The sequence below is a fragment of the Engraulis encrasicolus genome, chromosome 19 (assembly GCF_034702125.1).
Source record: "Engraulis encrasicolus isolate BLACKSEA-1 chromosome 19, IST_EnEncr_1.0, whole genome shotgun sequence".
In the NCBI taxonomy this organism is placed as follows: domain Eukaryota; kingdom Metazoa; phylum Chordata; class Actinopteri; order Clupeiformes; family Engraulidae; genus Engraulis; species Engraulis encrasicolus.
The window spans coordinates 22,903,391-22,922,577 of NC_085875.1; the positions used below are offsets into that span (position 1 = coordinate 22,903,391).

The 19,187-nt window shown below is 42.9% G+C and overlaps 2 protein-coding genes across 4 annotated transcripts in view; both read right to left on the reverse strand.

The window, feature by feature from the left end:
* Positions 1–1,182: 1,182 nt before the first annotated feature.
* LOC134470058 (profilin-4-like) lies at positions 1,183–2,294 on the reverse strand. Its single transcript, XM_063224081.1, has 4 exons — positions 2,120–2,294; positions 1,876–2,010; positions 1,609–1,714; positions 1,183–1,508 (listed from the first exon to the last, which is right to left on the reverse strand). Exons 1-4 carry the CDS (start codon positions 2,234–2,236, stop codon positions 1,480–1,482), a joined length of 387 nt encoding a protein of 128 aa, XP_063080151.1. The 5' UTR covers positions 2,237–2,294; the 3' UTR covers positions 1,183–1,479.
* Positions 2,295–4,720: 2,426 nt separating this feature from the next.
* The window catches only part of itsn2b (intersectin 2b), a 79,723-nt gene continuing 65,256 nt past the window's right edge, over positions 4,721–19,187 (reverse strand). For all 3 annotated transcript variants that reach the window (XM_063183832.1, XM_063183833.1, XM_063183834.1), the window contains 11 exons: positions 18,181–18,302; positions 15,883–15,989; positions 14,488–14,671; positions 10,795–10,893; positions 9,488–9,655; positions 9,012–9,224; positions 7,787–7,905; positions 7,098–7,180; positions 6,264–6,347; positions 5,746–5,919; positions 4,721–5,251 (listed from right to left, as the gene is read on the reverse strand). In XM_063183832.1, the coding sequence (XP_063039902.1) occupies positions 5,094–5,251; positions 5,746–5,919; positions 6,264–6,347; positions 7,098–7,180; positions 7,787–7,905; positions 9,012–9,224; positions 9,488–9,655; positions 10,795–10,893; positions 14,488–14,671; positions 15,883–15,989; positions 18,181–18,302 (1,511 nt within the window). In that variant the 3' untranslated portion in view covers positions 4,721–5,093. The remainder of the gene's footprint in view (positions 5,252–5,745; positions 5,920–6,263; positions 6,348–7,097; positions 7,181–7,786; positions 7,906–9,011; positions 9,225–9,487; positions 9,656–10,794; positions 10,894–14,487; positions 14,672–15,882; positions 15,990–18,180; positions 18,303–19,187) is intronic.

Sequence of the window (19,187 nt, forward strand, 5' to 3'; positions counted from 1 at the left end):
CATTTTGTTTTTGACTGCTGCTTTACTTTATTATTCTATCGTATATTATTTAATTTTAATGTCAGGGACTACAGACGAAAACTAACCTTAGGCTAAATCTGGTGCAGTGCATGGAATGGAAACATTTATGTTTGAATTGTACATGGTCCTAATAAACTTGATGGATTGATTGAAAAGCAACCATGTGCCAATTTACAGCAATGCTAACATGTCTGAAAATGTATGAAAGTAAGGGGGGTGCGTTACGCATCAACCCCCTCTGGTGACTAGACAAATATGACCACGGATGTGACTGCAACTCACAGAGTTTGAGGCGAGGTTATACATGTTAATAGCTTGGAAGGAATAGGAGTCTTCTCTATCAGGTTGTATTATTATTATTGTGTTTTATCTACAGGCCACACTGAATGAGGAGGCAGGGCGCATGTGGCCCGGGCCTGGGGCCTCCAGTTGCCCATCTCTGGTGGACACCACCTTTCATGCGGCTCACTCAACCGAACAGCAGATGGCAGCACTTTCACGCATTTCCCTCTTATAGACGGCTCTGGCAGTTCCAAAATGTGTGTGATTTGTGTGATTTAGTGTGCAACATAAAGTTTATTAAAAATGCAACTTTTGTAACTTTTCTCAGAGGGACATATTGGAGATGAGGATGGTAATTTTGCTCAAGTTATTACTGTTGCTATTGTAATTGTTCTTATTTCTTTGTTAACCACAATATACCAACCACATCACTGTGAGTCGTCCTTGTAGTGTGTGTCCCTGTAGGGCTGAGACCACTTTCGTAGAACCTGGAGCTAATTTCTCAAGAGTTTTGAATGACAAGAATGGCTGTTATTAACCAACTCATTCAATTATCTTTGTGTGTGTGTGTGTGTGTGTGTGTGTGTGTGTGTGTGTGTGTGTGTGTGTGTGTGCGTCTGTACATTTTCCTGCTCCATTAAAAAGACATTCCATTTCCTCTCTCCCCTCAAGGTAAATAATTATTTTAATGGTAGGCCTATTGGTATTTGGTTAGCTTTCAAATAGATTCAATTTTTTTTATTATTATTTTTTTTTTTTTAAGTAGGCCTTGTATATTGAAGTGCTGTCAATAAATTCAAAACATGCACTGCAACATGGTTGTCAGCGCACTTCCTGCTCTCTGTGAATACATGAATGAAATGGCAGTCAGAAGATGTGTGAATTAACAAATCCAAAATGTGCTTTATTTGCAAATTGGAGGGGTTGGCCGTATCAGTTATAATAATAGGATAATAATACTAATAACAATTATATGATGATATTTAACAAATAAAAAACAATGAAAATAAAAGTGATAATCAAATAGAATAATAATTTAAATGAAAAATAAGATCTAATTCAACAATCTAATAATGTTATGCACTTTTCAAATAGATATTACACAAATGTGGTTTCATTGGTCCAGGCAAACAAACATGCTGGGGTCAGGCCATAGGCCTGCTGCAGCATCATTCCTTATTTCCCTTTCACCCTCAAGTACTCAGCTGCAAGAGATGGAATAGAGATGTGTGTAGTTTAATTATGATATCAAATGAATGTGAATGTGATGTTGACAGTGCTAGTGATGAATTCAACATAGCTTACCTAATTTCTCCACAGCTTCCACACAAATACTGGGGTGCATGGCGTCATTGTATGTGACCACGATGATGTACAACGCAGTCTTCACCAGCAGCAAGCCATGTCCCTCCTAGGAACAAGTCCAGCTTTAACAACATCTTACAAGCGAAACATGTTAAAAGGTGCTATTCACAGATCTTTGAACCATGGTAGACATAGCAGTTAGCCCAATGATACAGTAACTTATGTAGTAGACCTCCTTGAGTTAGCCTCTTGTGCCAGAACACTTACGCATTTAGAATAAATGGAGTTCTTGTCTGCCCGGACGCAGGAGTACCACCTCTCCAAAAAGTAGAACCCGTGTTCTCTCGCAGATATTAAATGTTTGAAAGCGTCGGCAAACATTTGTGCATTTTGTGGAGAAAGCTAGAATACCAAAAACAGGACATCCATTCGACACTCAAAAAACAACAAATTAGCACGTCTCCGCATTTTCCCAGGACGGCAGAAGTGGACACGAAAAGATGACACTTACGTTAAATCTGCTTGTGACAGCAGAGATGGATGCAGATTTTGTCACCAGCAGGGCTGCATGTTCCACGTGTCTTGTCTCAATCAAGCAGTCATGGATAAGATTTTGAAAATGATTCATATCGATAGTTTGTCTTCGCCTTCAAGCAACTGACCACACCAAAACTAACCAAAGTTGGTTTAGAACAGTGAACAGTGCGTCCATGGCAACGCTCTGGAGGAAGGCCCAGGCACACGTGTGTACTTTAGGGTCAGCTCTATGTTCCAACATCTAATCCCATTGGTCCCACAGCATATTCCTGCTGCTTCATGTTTTTAACACATTTTAAAGAAATTATTCAAATATGTTCCACAGCTCCATGTTCCCATATTTAAACGCTTAGTAATCTAAGATAACATGCCTCTCTCCCCGCCATGGAATAAAATTAGAAGTCTTGGGACCAATGGGCATTGACACGGTCCCCATCCTTTTACTCAAGGAACTTCTGTAACTTTGGAAGGCAACTTTAGTAGGCTAACACAGAGTTGAGATTTGAGATAAGAACATTGATTGTATATTAGAACTGGTGGATGAAAAACTCTATTACTCTCACTGGATAAAACACAATTCGTGGGACAAGAAGTGTTTTTAAATCATTTTATTTCTGCTAGAAGCCAAGTTGTGTCATGCTTGAGTTGGGCACCTGCACCTCAAGCACACACACTTGTTGAACTCTCCTGTTGTGTTAGCACAGTGGCTGGCCTACAATCAAGACAGCTTTACCACCTTAAAACGGAGAACAAAAACAAAACAAAAAACAATAAAATCTCACATACGCACACAAACACATGGCATTATCGGTTAAAGGAAAGCTGAACACAAACAATTGTGTTTAATAATAATTCTGCAGCAATAATATTTACACTCTTCTGAGGACTTGGTCTTGTATAGTACAGAACACAAAAAGAACCTTCCAATCAGCCTCAAGCATACCCAGGCACTGTTACTGAGACAAGGAAAGGTCAGACAACACCCTTCACCACCCAATCACCTCCCCCTCACACCCATACCAGGGCTGGGCTGGTCAGCTGGCATACAGGGCATTTTCCTGGTGGGCAGACAGTCCTCAAGGGCCAATGCTGTTGTTTTTTTTGTTTGTTTGTCTGTTTTTCTCCCTTTAGAGACCAACCGCCAATTTAGATTCACAGCTCATTGGCCTATCTTAACACAGACAGTGGACTGAGGTAATCATACCATTGTAGAAAAGCAGGGGGCAGCGTGAGAGGCTGCTGGTCTATACCAAAAAATGCCCGGCCTACTTTCCGATCCCGGTTCCAGCCCTGATCCATACACATCCCCACACATGACTCTCACACCCCCCATGCACACACCTGATTCTGACATAGAGCTGTTTTGGATCAGGATGTTGGACATCAGTTCTTAGATGGAGAGTGTAATCCTTTATCCATAAATCATATTGAGACAAAGGGGATCCCCACTTGGACAGACGGGTTTGAATAAAATCCATAAGATAGTCAAAATCGCATAAATTAATAAAAAATAAATAAAAACTCAGTGATCATTGGTCATGTCCGTGTTCTCCAACCAACTCATGTACTGAGTTAAAAAAAAAAAAATCAAATCAAATTGCTGAAAGAAAACATCATCTCAAGCTCATGGTAAAAGAAAATCTTGACGCTCCAGAATCTCCAGAACCACTTTCAGAGGCTTGAGACCCGGAGATCAACTCATGGCGAAATCTATTCCTGGGAGTGAACACATGGTCAGTACAGATAAGCTTTTCAGATGGAGTTACATCATTAAAATAAATGGGAAAAACATGAAATATATGAAACAAAACCGTCTAAATAAACAACAGCTCTGACATAACCAACCACATAAACATGTTAACCAACCCCCCCATGCCACTTCAAAGTGTTACAATAAATGAAGTTCCTGTCTATGGACAGAAGTTCCCTTTCCAGAAAAAAAAAATAGAGAGAGTGAGTGCGTGTATACGTGTGAGAAAGATAGAGGCGCTCAGACATCTTAAAAGGGAAAGTAGAGGAGTCCTGAGATTTATCCAGATCCAGTGGTAAACCATCCCCATGGTGACAGCCCATAGTACTTTGCAAACAACAACAACAAAAATATTAACAAACCAACACCTAAAATGGCTACCGTTACTTGGCAACTCGCATGGCTGTGTGGACAGAGTGCATAGTTCACCAGCGTCATCATAGCTGAAAGCTTGTCATCCATGTATACATCCATTCATCCATCCATCCATTCTTATATTCTTCCATCCATACATCTTATTGTGCATGCGTTCGTCTGTCCGTATGTCCACCCACTTATTCATCCGTACATCTGTCCATTCCAGTAGTGATCTCCACAGTAGTGTCTCTCTCTCTCTCTGTGGTCTTCTCCTCTCCCTCCATCCTCATCTGTAAGGCTAGGCAATGCGTGTGAGATCTGAGGCATTCAGTAGTACTAGTGGTATGTGTGTGTGTGTGTGTGTGTGTGTGTGTGTGTGTGTGTGTGTGTGTGTGTGTGTGTGTGTGTGTGCGTGTGCGTGTGCGTGTGCGTGTGCGTGCGCGTGCGTGTGTGTGTGTGTGTGCGCGCGTGCGCATGAAAGAGTAATTTGTGCATGCTGTGGTCGAGGAAAAAGTCGACCCGTGTGTGTGTGTGTGTGTGTGTGTGTGTGTGTGTGTGTGTGTGTGTGTGTGTGTGTGTGTGTGTGTGTGTGTGTGTGTGTGTGTGTGTGTGCTCTTTATGCATCTTCTGGTCGAAGAGCTGCAGGTCCAGGCATATTGTGTGTGTGTGTGTGGTGTGTGTGTGTGTGTGAGTGTGCTATTTGTGTGCCTTGTGGTCGAAGAGCTGCAGGTCCAGGCATATTGTGTGTGTGTGTGTGTATGTGTGTGTATGTGTGTGTGTGTGTGTGTGTGTGTGTGTGTGTGTGTGTGTGTATGTGTGTGTATGTGTGTGTGAGAGTGTGCTATTTGTGTGCCTTGTGGTCGAAGAGCTGCAGGTCCAGCCGTACCCACACCTCCCCGGTGGGCACCTCGTGCAGCAGCAGACGTCTCGTGGCCGGCCCCTTATTCTCCAGCTCCTTCTTTATCGTCGCCACCGGCACCTCCGTACGGCCCAGGAAGTCTGAACACACACACGCACGCACGCACACACACAAACACACACACACACACACAGATACACACACACACACACAGATACACACACACACACACAGATACACACACACACACACACACACAGATACACACACACACACACACACACACACATATAAACATGCACGCGCACACATGCACACACAAATACACGCACACACACAAATGCACTCGCACACACAAAGGGACATAAGGTTTTTGTGATTACTGCAATGACAAAATCAGTCCTAAATCTGTATCACTCATTAAGAGCTCTTCTGAGAACAGTAGGGTTTGTCCTTGGTTGCCCTGGACTAGGACCTATGTAGAGGTTGACCCTCTCACACACAGATCAGGGAATATTAAACAGCTTTGTCCAGTTCGTTGAATGATTTGAAGCCTTATATTTTGGAAATATTGTTTTCAGGTAAAAAACACTGTTACTTTTAAAGGACTTTGGGGACACTATGAGGTACTCACCGTCGGGGGAGAACTGTTCCCTCTCGAATATGGTGATGCACAGCACGTCCTGGTACACGTCCCGGATGTGGAACTGACAGTTGAAGTTCCACTTGGGGTTGACCGTGTCGTTCAGGGTCCTGGACGTGTAGCACTGCGCTCCCATGGTCACCTCGCAGTAAGGGTTGCTCTTACCTGTGTTAGCATACGCAAGGACACACACACACATGCACACGTGCACACACACACACACACGCACGCACGTACACGCACAGAAACATAAACATGCACACACACACACACACACACACACACACACACACACACACACACACACACACACACACACACACACACACACACACACACACACACACACACACACACACACACACACACACACACACACATTGTTAGTATGGGATGGAACTGCAGGTGTAAAATGTAAACATTTCACGAACATGCAAACCTGCACGTAGACCAATTCAAATCTAGACCCAAACAGACATACAGATACAGACACATGTGCACGCACGCACCGTTGGGCTTCGAGGACTTGAGTTCGGTGCCCTCCAGGATGGTGACAAGCAGACGTCCAATGCCACTGGCCTTCACCGAGCGAGCTGCACACACACAGACACATGCACAATTATTAAATCCTTTCATTTACTTTCTTAGGGTCTTTGTACAAATTATGTTGCCACTTGATACATATACCAGAATTATCTGCAGATTAAAGCTTACATCATTACATTTACATTATTACATTTACATTGACATCAATGACATGATTTTTTTCATCAAATAAAGAGTGACAAAATGACACACATGTATTACGTTACATGACCACAATTATTTGTCTTGCATAAGCATCTTGAGTAAGTATCATGTCACAGTGATAACATATTGTTGACTGACTGCATCATATTAACCCATTTTAGCCTGATGACTCGTATATGTTGTTTGACCTTTGGTGTCTAGAGACACATATACGCTGCATTCAGGCTCTTGAGATTTTACAGCTGAATGAACACATTCTGATGCAAGATGAGGGTCTTGGAGTTTAAATACAACTTATTTCCTGTCATCAGAGGTGAAGATATTAAGATTTTTAAGAGCTGAGGGCAACTGTTCCAACAAGGGCTTGGGATTTTTTTGCCAGTGATTTAGGCATCAATGGGTTAAATATGGAATAGAATAGTGATAGGAGGCAGGAGATTCTATTTATCAGACGGCAAAGTTGCAAAGAGTTGCAGAGAAAATAGACAACCGACTGTGCGGGTAGGTGAAATTAGGTTAACTCAAGAGCTTAAATTTGATTGGAAACAACTAGTAATTTAATGACTGATGAAAGTGTGGCCATACTACAGTACCTTGGTAAGCCTTCTCCCTCTTCTTCTTCTCCGTCTCGATGAAGTCCTCCGAAGCCGCTTTGATCTTCTGCACCCAAGCCGTTCTAAAGCAGAGACAGGCCAGAACCGGAACATGAATTGAGATACAGAGGCAAATGAGTATAAAAAAAGCGAAAGACATTGTTTGCTTTTATGTCCAAAAAAAGGTAAGCTGTGATTAGTGTGCAGTGTTTAATACTTGTTTATGGACGGATTTAGTTTGCTTGCCTTACACACACAATTTACTGTGGGTTTGTGTATAGGGACTTTTGTGAACTTTGATAAATTATCAGTTCACACTACTGTAGTACTGAAGTAGCAATACAAGCCTAGAATGTCTTCACAGAAATGTATGTAGCGGAGAAAACCTTAATTTCGCTCTGAAATGAATTAAGTTTCTCTACTCTACTGTACAGGTTAATTTAACGGCACAGCGAGTGCATGCGCGTGCGTGCGTGCGTGTGTGTGTGTAGAGAGAGACATGTATCTTGAGAGTGAAAAAGTGTTTGTGAGACATATGACGGATTGTTTCTGGTTGTGTGTACAAGTGTGTATTCACACGTACGTGTGTGTGTGTGTGTGTGTGTGTGTGTGTGTGTGTGTGTGTGTGTGTGTGTGTGTGTGTGTGTGTGTGTGTGTGTGTGTGTGTGTGTGTGTGCTGGGGTCCTTACCTCTCGTTGATGTTCTCGGTTTTGAGTGTGTAGACGCGGTCGATGTGAGAGATGTGGAAGACTGGCTCATCACTAGAGGGGTCAGGCATCTTCACCAGGACCTCGTTCAGGAACACCGGCTATGAACACACACAAATTCACAGACACACACACACAGACACACAGATGCACGCACGCACGCACGCGCACACAAACACACACACACACACACACACTTAAGCTTTCATTGTGGAATACCTAATTCAGGAACAACAGCTATGAGAGACAAACAGGAGGACGGACTCGTGCTTACATTTAATTGATTACCTTTTAATACAAGGATATGCACTATTTATACAATTCGGATGTATACTTTTCCATGTTTTTGATTTTGCTTTGTATTACTGCACTTTGGTCACGTAGTTTTGTTCTTTGTTTAGCCTTTTATGAGCACTAAATTGGTCCAATCGCCTTAAATAAGGTCTCCATTTTCAGCGTTTACAAATAGGTGTCACTGTCATACACATTTGATGGGATTTTTTTTTTTGTCATAACAGTGTCCAACAAGGTTGAACATGATGACAAAACACCAAAAGCACCATGTGGGACTGTTTTCCAAAGCAACACAAAGGAGAGATGGCAGAGAGAGAGAGAGAGAGAGAGAGAGAGAGAGAGAGAGAGAGAGAGAGAGAGAGAGAGAGAGAGAGAGAGAGAGAGAGAGAGAGAGAGAGAGAGAGAGAGAGGGGAACAGGACAAGCAGACAGACAGGCACCTGGCATGGGCCATTGTCACCATGAGACTGACAACACTAGACGTGTCACCTGACGCGCCACGCTGGCACCAAGAGAGGCACTGAACTTAAATCTCTGCACCGGTTTCTCTGGTGTGAACACACAGTTGTGCGTCCTCACAGACTTGTAGATACACCTCTTGATGTACATGTTAAGTTATGGCATAAACTGTGCATCCTCACCGACTTGTGGACTTCAGGTTGCATGTTCCTCTTGCTGTGTATGTACAGTTAGGGCATTAAGTATGTATGCATCCTAACTGACTTAAAGCACTTGAGTCTTTGGTGTGTATGTACAGTTAGGGCAAAAAATTGTGCATAGAATCCTTATTGACTTGAAGACCTACAGCTGGGTGTGTGCAGGTAGGGGGAAAAAGTGACCATAGCATCCTTACAGTACCAACTTGTATACCTATAAGTTTTTGGTGTGTTTGTATGCGAGTGTGCATGGCTTACCGTCTTGTAGACCTTGAGCTGGGTGTTGCTCTTGGGGCTGAAGAGCTTGTCTGGGCCGGAGGAGGAGAACTGCTTGGTGGCGTGGGTGAGCAGCAGGAAGTCCGTGAAGAGGAAGGCGTACAGCTCCTTGTTGCTCTTGGTCTTGATCAGCTTCCCGCTGTGGAGCAGCTTACGCGGCCCCAGGCAGTTAGTGAGCGAGTTGAAGACCAAGTTCTGGAGAGGAGCAAAGAACAAAGGAAAAGAAACATTATCTTGAGCTGAAGGAGAAAAAAATTACACATTAGTGGCAGAGTTACAGATCTGATTGAATTAAAAACACGATTTGGCAATATTTGCAATATTTTGAATCCTACATTTTGACACAGTACTTAATTTTTCCTTAAAAAAATTCACAAGACCAAATTCTATTTTTTTATTTACCACTTTCAAGTAGCAACTGTAGTTCTGGCATAACCTTTTTTCTTTGCAGTTCTCACCTCTGTGATGCCCTCGCACTGCACGTGGTTCTGGATCCACTCGAGGCGGTCGGAGTTCTCCTTCTCGCGGACCCCCTCGTTGACCTGCGAGCACAGCTCCTCCGCCTTCTCCTGGGCCTCGCGCAGGTGCCCGTGGTCCGGGTGGGACTCGGACGTACTCTCCAAAATCTTCAAAAGGTTAGGGCAGACCAATATCATTTAGATCAACATGCACTCAGTACATTAACAACATAATTTACTAATGACACCAATGCTGACTGTTGCGGCATTTTCCAGGCCAAGTTTAAATGCCGAGTGAGGCAGGTGGAGGAGTGTTTCGGACGCGCATTTCCAAGATAAAGCACTCGCAGAGAGATGAATTAAATAAACGTAAAAGAGTATTTATTCAGCAATCCGGTTGACTTTTCCACTGTAACAAAACTATGAAATAAAACGGTGCAAATGTGTCACAAAACAATACAAAGTAATGCGCAGTAATGCGGTCGAAAAACTGTTTCCTCACCGCCACCTAACCTGTCTAACACGCTGTGCACAGGAGCACCTAATTAAACACTTGCCATTAGGCGCACCAATGACGCACATCAAAGGAGGAGCTATGCTGACATGACAAGACAATTAATCAGGTAGGTGGGCGGCAGGTCCAAGAATATGAAACAAAAACAAAAGACAATCAAACCAAATTATTGATATATTACATAATCATGTCTGGGTGACACTCAGACACGCTCTACAGTCTACAGTCTAGAGAATCAGAAGAAAGTTTGTGTTGGACAATTTAGCTCAACACACAGACACACATGCACACATGCAGTATGGGCAGTCATGGGTGAGCGGTTAGGGCGTCAGACTTGCATCCCAGAGGTTGCCGGTTCGACTCACGACCCGCCAGGTTGGTGGGGGGAGTAATCAACCAGTGCTCTCCCCCATCCTCCTCCATGACTGAGGTACCCTGAGCATGGTACCGTCCCACCGCACTGCTCCCCATGGGGCGCCACTGAGGGCTGCCCCCCTTGCACGGGTGAGGCATAAATGCAATTTCGTTGTGTGCAGTGTGCGGTGTTCACTTGTGTGCTGTGGAGTGCTATGTCACAATGGCAATGGGAGTTGCCCAATGGGCTTTCACTTTCAGTATGCACCCAGACACACAAGGACGCACACATTTCTCAAAAGAAACTCGATACATTATAAAGATGAAAATGACTGAGGTAGAAAAACGAATTTCTTTATCTCTGCATAATGTGTGTGTGTTTCTGTGAGTGTGTTTGTGTGTCTATGTGTGTGTGTGTGTGTGTGTGTGTGTGACTCACGTTTTTGATGTGCAGGGGGTAGCGTGTGATCCTCTGCATGGGCTTGAGCAGGAAGCTGGACAGTGGCATCCCTTTGCAGCGGTAGTCTGTGGCAATTTTCTGCAGACACAAAGATTAGAATGCTTGATCAGTTAGTATAGTATAGTACAGTACAGAATATAATAGAATTGAATAGACATTTTATCACTGTAAGTCTGTAGAATGTATACTATACAGCTGAACAATAAACCGGGCTTACATGGACACTTCTAATCATAATAGACTTGCTCATTTAGTATCATATAGTATAGTATACACATAGTATAGCATAGATATTTTATCTATTATGAGCCTGTAGAATGCATACTTACAGCTGAGCCATAAACCGGGCTTACATTGACACTTCTAATCAGAGTAGACAGAATAAATGCATCATCAGAATATAAAAACTCATATAAGTTCCTCCTTCGCCAATGCAGATACAGTGAGGAGAATAAGTATTTGATCCCTTGCTGATTTTGTTGGTTTGCCCACTAATAAAGACATGAGCACTCTATAATATTAATGATAAAATGTATTCCAATATGGAGAGACAGAATATCAAAAAGAAAATCCAGAAAATAACTTTCAAGAATATATTTTAATTGATTTGCATTCCATTGAGGAAAATAAGTATTTTACCCCTCTAGTCAAAGAAGACAAAATACTTGGTGGCAAAGCCCTTGTTTTCTTGTACAGAGTTCAGATGTTTCTTTCAGTTAATGACAATGTTTGTGGATATATTAGAAGGGATTTTTGTCCACTTTTCTTTGCAGATCATATCTAAATCATTTAAATTGTATGACTCTAGCTTGGCAAATGGGAGCTTCTGTTCCCGCCACAGGATTATTATAGGGTTAATGTTTGGAAAATGACCTTAATTATTATCATATTGGGAGGCCAATCCATGACCCACCTTCAGTCTAGTGGTGGTGGGAAAGAGGTTGGCATGCAGTATTGTACGTTTACATGTCTCCCTCCATCCATTTCTTGACGATGTGAAGTTGTCCTGTGTCTTGGCCAGACAAACAACCTCAAAACATAATGTTACCACTGTCATGTATGATGTTGGAGAAGGTGTTGTTTTTGGGATCATAGGCAGCATTTCTCTTCCTCAAAACACATCAAGTTGTGTTAATGCCAAACAGTTTGATTTTGGTGTCATCTGATTCCAGCACCTCACAATCATATCCTAATCCAGTTTGATGTTCATTGGCAAACCTCAGATGAGCCTGAACAGGTTCCTTCTGAAGCAGGGGTACCATACATGCACTGCAGGATTTTAATCCGCTGTGGTATTAAGTGTTTCCAATAGTTTTCTTAGGGATTGAGGTCCCAGCTGCCTTGAGATAATTTCCTAGCTCTTTCCATACAGTTTTAGGGTGCTTTATCTCTGTTTTTCTGGTTATTGAATGCCCACAAGGTCAAATCTTGTATGGAACCACAGACAGGCCTAAGATTGATGATTGATAATCATTTTGTTTGTCCTGAAATTTGGAAGAAATGCGCCAACAGTTTGCTCCTTAATATCCAGGAGCCCATTTCAGCCTTCTTGAGTTCTAAAATCTTGTCCCTGACATCCTTTGACAGCTTTTTGGTCTGTCCCATGTTGGCGAGTTTAGTTTGATTGATTGACTGATACTATGGACTGATTCTGCAGATTCAATGTGTCTTTTGTGCAGGTTACTATTAACAGTTGTGTTCAATTCAGATTCAGAAGTTGATTGGAAGTGCCATTTGATCTGCGGGATCAGAACTCTTAACCCATTGACGCCTGAGGCACCTGCAAAAAAGGGTGCTGAATGCCTGAGCCCTTTTTAAGAAAAGCTGCCTTCAGCCTATAAAAACCTAAATATCTCAGCTTCTGAAGCACAGAAAAATATGCACTAAGTTGCTTTTCAATGCTAAGACCCTCATCTTTCATTAGAATGTGTCCTTTGATCTCAAACAGAGACTTTTAATAAACTTGTCTCAAATGTCATGAGCCTGAATGTGGCGTAATGCAGCTCCAGGCGCCAGGGCCAATGTTGCGCAACGCAACATCAGGCATCAATGGGTTAATGGTTGGCAGGGGATCAAATACTTATTTCCCTCAATTAAATATAAATCAATTAATATATATTCTTTAGAGTTAATTTCTGGATTTACTTTTTGGTATTCTGTCTCTCCATATTACAATACATTTTATCATTAACATTAAAGACTGATCATGTCTTTATTAGCGGGCAAACCAACAAAATCAGCAAGTGATCAAATACTTATTCTCCTCACTGTATGTAGTATATAAAGAAAACACTGCTACTTCCCTTTGGTTTCTCTAGCTTGAGAATGGCTCCTGTAAATCACTTTCAATAGAGATGAACTAAATACAAAACAATGTAAAGTATGATTAAATACACAATACAAGACAGTTGCTGGTCATTAGACTGCAGGTCATTGAGCTGGTCTAGCCAGGCTACACAACAAAGTGTAACACAGTGACACTGACACAGTGTGACATGACATGCTGCCAGCGTCCAGCTCCCTTGGTCCAATGCCAGCCCTGGAATGTCCCCTGTTCAGGGACAACACAGCAGCCGGATCAATGATGACACAGTGATCTCAGCACTCTGCCGGGTAATGGCACAGGCTGGATCGATGATGACCCTGAGATCTCTGTACTGGGTGACCACGGTCAATAATGACCTCAGGGGAGGCTCTACTCCTGAGGGGTAACGTAGCCGCCTGTGACTGAGCAAATCATGTCCCTGTTATGGCTTTTTTTTTTACATTACATTACATTACATTACCCTCAGAAGACACTTGTGCCCTATTTGCTAAATGTACAGTACATTGTTTAGATTTTAGATTTTTGGAGTTTTGGACTACTGAGCATCAATTCAGACAGGACAGTTTGAGTGTGTGACAAGAAATGAGTAGGAGAGAGAGATAGGGGAGGATCGGCAAAGGACCTCGGGCCAGAATTAAACACGGGTCCCCGGTGTGCGTGTGTGCGTGTGTGTGTGTGTGTGTGCGCGTGCGTGCGTGTGTGTGTGTGAGAGAGAGAGAGAGAAGTCCCTTGAAGTCCATTCTTCAAAACTTGTTGGCCGTTGGGCCTACTTCAGGCGACTTGCCGGCCTACTTCCCTTGAAGTCCTGCTCCTGGTCCGTCTTGCTCTATAGTGTGTGTGTTAGGGATGGTACAAACCGCACCGAAAACCGAAACCGTACAATGCACACACCATACCGAACCGTGAAATGCAGTCCGTGGCAAACCGCAATTCATGTACTGCCCAGAAAAATATGTAAAGCAGAGATCCTAGGAGTATCTTATACAGTCTCTCTGATTAACACATTAGCATATAAGACCAATCAGAGGATGACAATTAAAATCACACCATTTTCACATTATAAGCCTATACAAACCATATGTAGGATATTTAGTGATAAGTCTAATTCTATTAGCCACTTGAGGCTCAGACAGCGCACATCAGCTGACGACAGCTGATTCAACTTGCGCATCATCACTTTATACCGGTAATTGCAGTTATATAAATATGGTTTAATATACCGTAGAGAACCGAAAACCGTGACCTTGATACCGTGATATGAACCGAACCGTGAATTTTGTGAACCGTTCCACCCCTAGTATGTGTGTGTGTGTGTGTGTGTGTGTGTGTGTGTGTTCGCTCCTGACCTTGAGGAAGTTCTTGAAGTCCTGCTCCTGGTCCGTCTTGCTCTGCAGCAGGGCGGCGCCGTTGAGCTGGCAGCTGCAGAAGCGGATGTAGGCTTGCATGTGGCCCAGCTCCGACGCCAAGATGTCCCCGATCATCTGCACTGGCATGTTCTCGCCACCTGTCTTCTTACGCACACGCAGAGCCCTGGATGACACAAACGTACACACACACACACACAAAATACAGTATATATGCTTAATAATGACACACAAACACACACTGACGCCAAGATGTCCCCGATCATCTGCACAGGCATGTTCTCACCACTCGTCTTCTTACGCACGCACAGGGCCCTGGATCACACACACGCGCCACGCACACAAACGCACGCACACACACACACACACGCACACACAAAATACAGTGTACATACAGTACTTAATAATCACAATACAGACACACTCTGATGCCCATATGTCCCCAATCATCTCCTCTGCACCTACCTGGTTTACACACAAAGACACATTGTAAAGGGCGCATTCAGAATCCAATCATGAGTTCATGGTAGCTGCTGTTGCTTCAGAAAGCCCACATAACAGATGACCCCCGTTTTTACACCCCCATGCGAGTGAACACCCACACACACAAGCTGTACACATTTGTAAACATGCAATGACCACTAGTGATCACCAGGGGGCAGAATGTAGCTGGCATTTACTGAACACTCCTATCTCCGCAGCATTGGTGTTGATCCAGACTCCAGAAAGTAGAAAAAGAAAAACTAAAACCCTGCCACATTTTCCATCCAACACAGGTGACTTCCTTGAGTAGCAGCTGATCTTCCTTGTCTGGTTGGATCAAATCTGTGGCAGGTACTTTCTGAATCCAGGATTGAGGCCTCTGCTCTAACCAGTAGACCTCTGCACTTGTCTTACAATAAGCTGACTCTGAAATGGTAGGATCAAGTTTGGGGTAGGTTCTTGATGATTTTTTGTGTGTTTTTCAGTAACAACACAGTGTATCTACCTCATTAGGTGCAATGGAGAAGACCACTATGTAATATCATGTGCGAGTGTTGTACTTAGACCATGAATTTAGTTTAACTTTTGACACCTCAGGTAGGCAGGCAAACAGGTTAAGGCCGGCCGCACATTGGCTCCGACAGCACTGCGGCGCACTTTAGCTCCCGACATAATTCGGACCCCCAAACCGAATTGCACACGACCATAGCCTTGATGGTCCTTGGGTGGCGCCCACAAAATAGAACTTGTCTCTAATCGCTATCCGACATCTGCGAATGTCGGCTGACATCGATGCCAGTGTGCGGGGTTCTATTGAAAACAATGGAATCGAACTTTAACGGAGCAGTGCTCAGCACTTTGTCGGAGCCGGTGTGCGGAAGCCCTTACACGTACTTGAGAAACTTGTTATTGCAGGTGATGAGCTCCCTCCAGTTGACAAAGATCATGCCCATCTCCTGCTCCGTCAGACGACCCGACTCTGACATGGGCTTGTGGAAGACCTGCAGCAATACATAAAAACAACAACATAAACACCTGTTTACTTCAACCCTTCTGCTCTAACCCCCTCTAAGGTTTCCGTTCCCAAGTTTTAGCTGTTTAGTTGTAGGTTTGTTCATTTAAAGGCTGTGTTTATTTACATAAAAGCCAATCAATTTACAAACCCCAACTCCGGTGAAGTTGGGACGTTTGGTAAACAGTGAATAAAATCAAAATGATATCATTTTCAAAACATTCAATCTATTCATTAGATGGAGAATAGTGAAAAGACAACATATTAAGTGTTAAAACCGAGAAAAAATATTGTTTTGGGGGACATATGTACTCATTTCTAATTTGATAAATCCAACACGTCTCAAAAGAGTTGGGACGGGGATCAGTGAAATGTAGTAAACATCCAAATAAGATCAAACAACAAAGAAGAACATTTCAAAATGAATTGTACTGACGGACAATATATGTATCCAGGTATAAGATCATCACAGAGAGGGCTGAGTCACTCAGAATTAAAGATGCAAAGGGAATAATTACCATAGTTATTACATACATTTTTGAATTTCCTTTGATTTACCACGATTGAGTGTATATAAGACATATTTTTGTTACTAAAATCATTGTATAGGTTCATGACATCATGAAATATATATTGGCTGTAGTCTCACTCTAGCACTCCAGGAATTAGAGCTATTGAAAATTGACCATATTAAGAATGCTTAATGCGTGCAAATGATACAGGGGTGTAACATTCTCCTAAGCACCTGAGCTCACTTGAAATAGACCCAGAAGACATGGGAAACTGTCCTTTGCTTACAGAAGTCAGCAGAAGTTGTAGAAGTCCATTCTTTTTGACAATAATAGAGCATTGCACATCCTGTGCTACAGTAAAAATGGACCATCCAACTTGTGTTAGTGCTAACTTCAAAAGTCAGCCTCCATGATGGCATGCGGGTGCAGTAGTGCATTGGTTAAGATGTTCTCACTCATCTCTAGAGTTAAATACAGTGCTGAATGGGTTTCAAACAGCATGAAAAGCCACTCACGCATTATATTTTGAAGGGAGATCTTCGATTACTGCCACATAGTAAGGTCAAATTGCATTCTCTACTATGTTTTAACAGTTTGGCTCCATCATAAGGACCAGCAGGTGATAAAATGGTGGGCTTTTGGTCAAGACCTGTCACACTGTAAGCACTACAGAAAGGAAAACATTGCAAAACATGACAAGGAATACACCCACCATTTTAAGCTGGTGAAATCATGTCCAAGATTGGAATTAACACTGTTTTTTATATAAAATCATCTCATCGGTTAATGTATTTAACTGTTAAGTGTTGTCTTTTGTTTTGTTTTTAGTCTTCCTCGACATTTGCTGCCATTTATTGTTCCCGTCCCAACTCTTTTGAGACGTGTTGGATTTATCAAATTAGAAATGAGTACATATGTCCCCCAAAACAATATTTTTTCTCGGTTTTAACACTTAATACATTGTCTTTTCACTATTCTCCATCTAATGAATAGATTGAATGTTTTGAAAATGATATCATTTTGATTTTATTCACTGTTTACCAAACGTCCCAACTTCATCGGAGTTGGGGTTTGTATATACTCATCATTTTCGGGACCAAATAACTCAATAACCCAGTAAAGAAACTGAGAAGAAATAACAAAGGTCTGCCACAGTAATAAACACTCCAAATAAGCACAATAAATTTGTGTGACGTTTTGAATGTGCTGTACCTTTAAGAGGTAATGGCATCAAACTGAACTGGCAACGTTAATGTTATTCTTCACAGTGCAATGCACACCCATCCACCCACACACGCGAGTGCACCGAAATGACTAGGCAGCCAATCAGCCCTTTAGATTCATTTTGCTACAGGATGACGGCTACAGTTCCCACACACGCATTCTCATTAGTGTCTACATTAACATGCACACACATATTGTACACAGTGTTCTCCATCCTTCCACAAACACATGCGCGCGCACACACACACACACACACATAATAGTAATTTTGCGCACATTCATATTATATACACTTATTATACACACTCGCTACAGTGCTTCTCTGTGCACGTGCACACACACACACACACACACACACACACACACACACACACACACACACACACACACACACACACACACACACACACACACACACACACACACACACTTCTCCGCACACACCTCCAGAACCAGCTGCAGGTCCTCAACATATTTCTGCTCGGTCTCGATGAGCTCGTGGATGTAGCCCTGCCTCTTCCTCTCCTGGGGGCTCAGAGAGTCCAGGCTTGTCAAGTCCGCACACCCTACATACACACGCACATACGCACACACACACACACACACACACACACACACACACACGTATGTCACTACAGTACAAATATTTATGCCTGTGCTCACACAGTTCACAAACATCACACCAAACTCACACACACGCACACAGCAACACATCAGTACATAAACAAACATCCCCTGGCCAACCGGTATGTATAAAAGCTGTATACACACACTGCCAAAAGACACAACACACTTGGCTGACAGGAAAAGGTCAAGATGTAACCCAGCCTGAGACAGAGAGAGAGAGAGAGAGAGCGAGAGAGAGCGAGAGAGAGAGAGAGAGAGAGAGAGAGAGAGAGAGAGAGAGAGAGAGAGACGGATAGAAAGAGGCACATAGACCAACATGGACAAACAGAGACAGGTAGAGTTCTTGGCATTGAGCACACACACAAACACACTCCACTTCGCCCAGTTTGGGGGGGCTCACAGCAAAGCAGAAAGCTCTGGGAGGTGATGGGAGGGAGGGATAGAGGGATGAAGGTAGGGAGTGAAGGATGGGGGGCTGTAGTAGTACAGTATGTGTTGTCCAGTCCAGCTCAATCAAATTTCATCCAGTCTTGGGCCTAGTGGATCAGCAGTTGGTCTGGTGATCCGCAGGTTGCAGGTTCGAATCCTGTCCGTAGCAGTAGATCGTCAGGGTGTCCAGAAGAGCGCGGCTGCTCTTCAGTGTCCTCCATACTTAGCTGATGTGCCATTGACCAGGGCATTTGAACTCTTAAGACAAGGCTCCTGTTATACATTTGCTGCTTAAGTTGCTAAAGTTACTGAAGACTGTTTTTAATTTCGTAGTAGTTTGGTACTATGGTAGTTATACAAAAGTCTTCTGAACGACTGCATTATGCAACATTTCT

What these genes read in the sequence shown, in the direction of transcription:
- LOC134470058 (XM_063224081.1), bottom strand. Translation starts at nt 2,236, where the DNA reads ATGAATCATTTTCAAAATCTTATCCATGACTGCTTGATTGAGACAAGA. An exon ending in ACTCCATTTATTCTAAATGC is followed by an intron (nt 1,715 to 1,875) that starts GTAAGTGTTCTG and finishes ACTTGTTCCTAG; the next exon opens with GAGGGACATGGCTTGCTGCT. An exon ending in GGAAGCTGTGGAGAAATTAG is followed by an intron (nt 1,509 to 1,608) that starts GTAAGCTATGTT and finishes CATCTCTTGCAG; the next exon opens with CTGAGTACTTGAGGGTGAAA.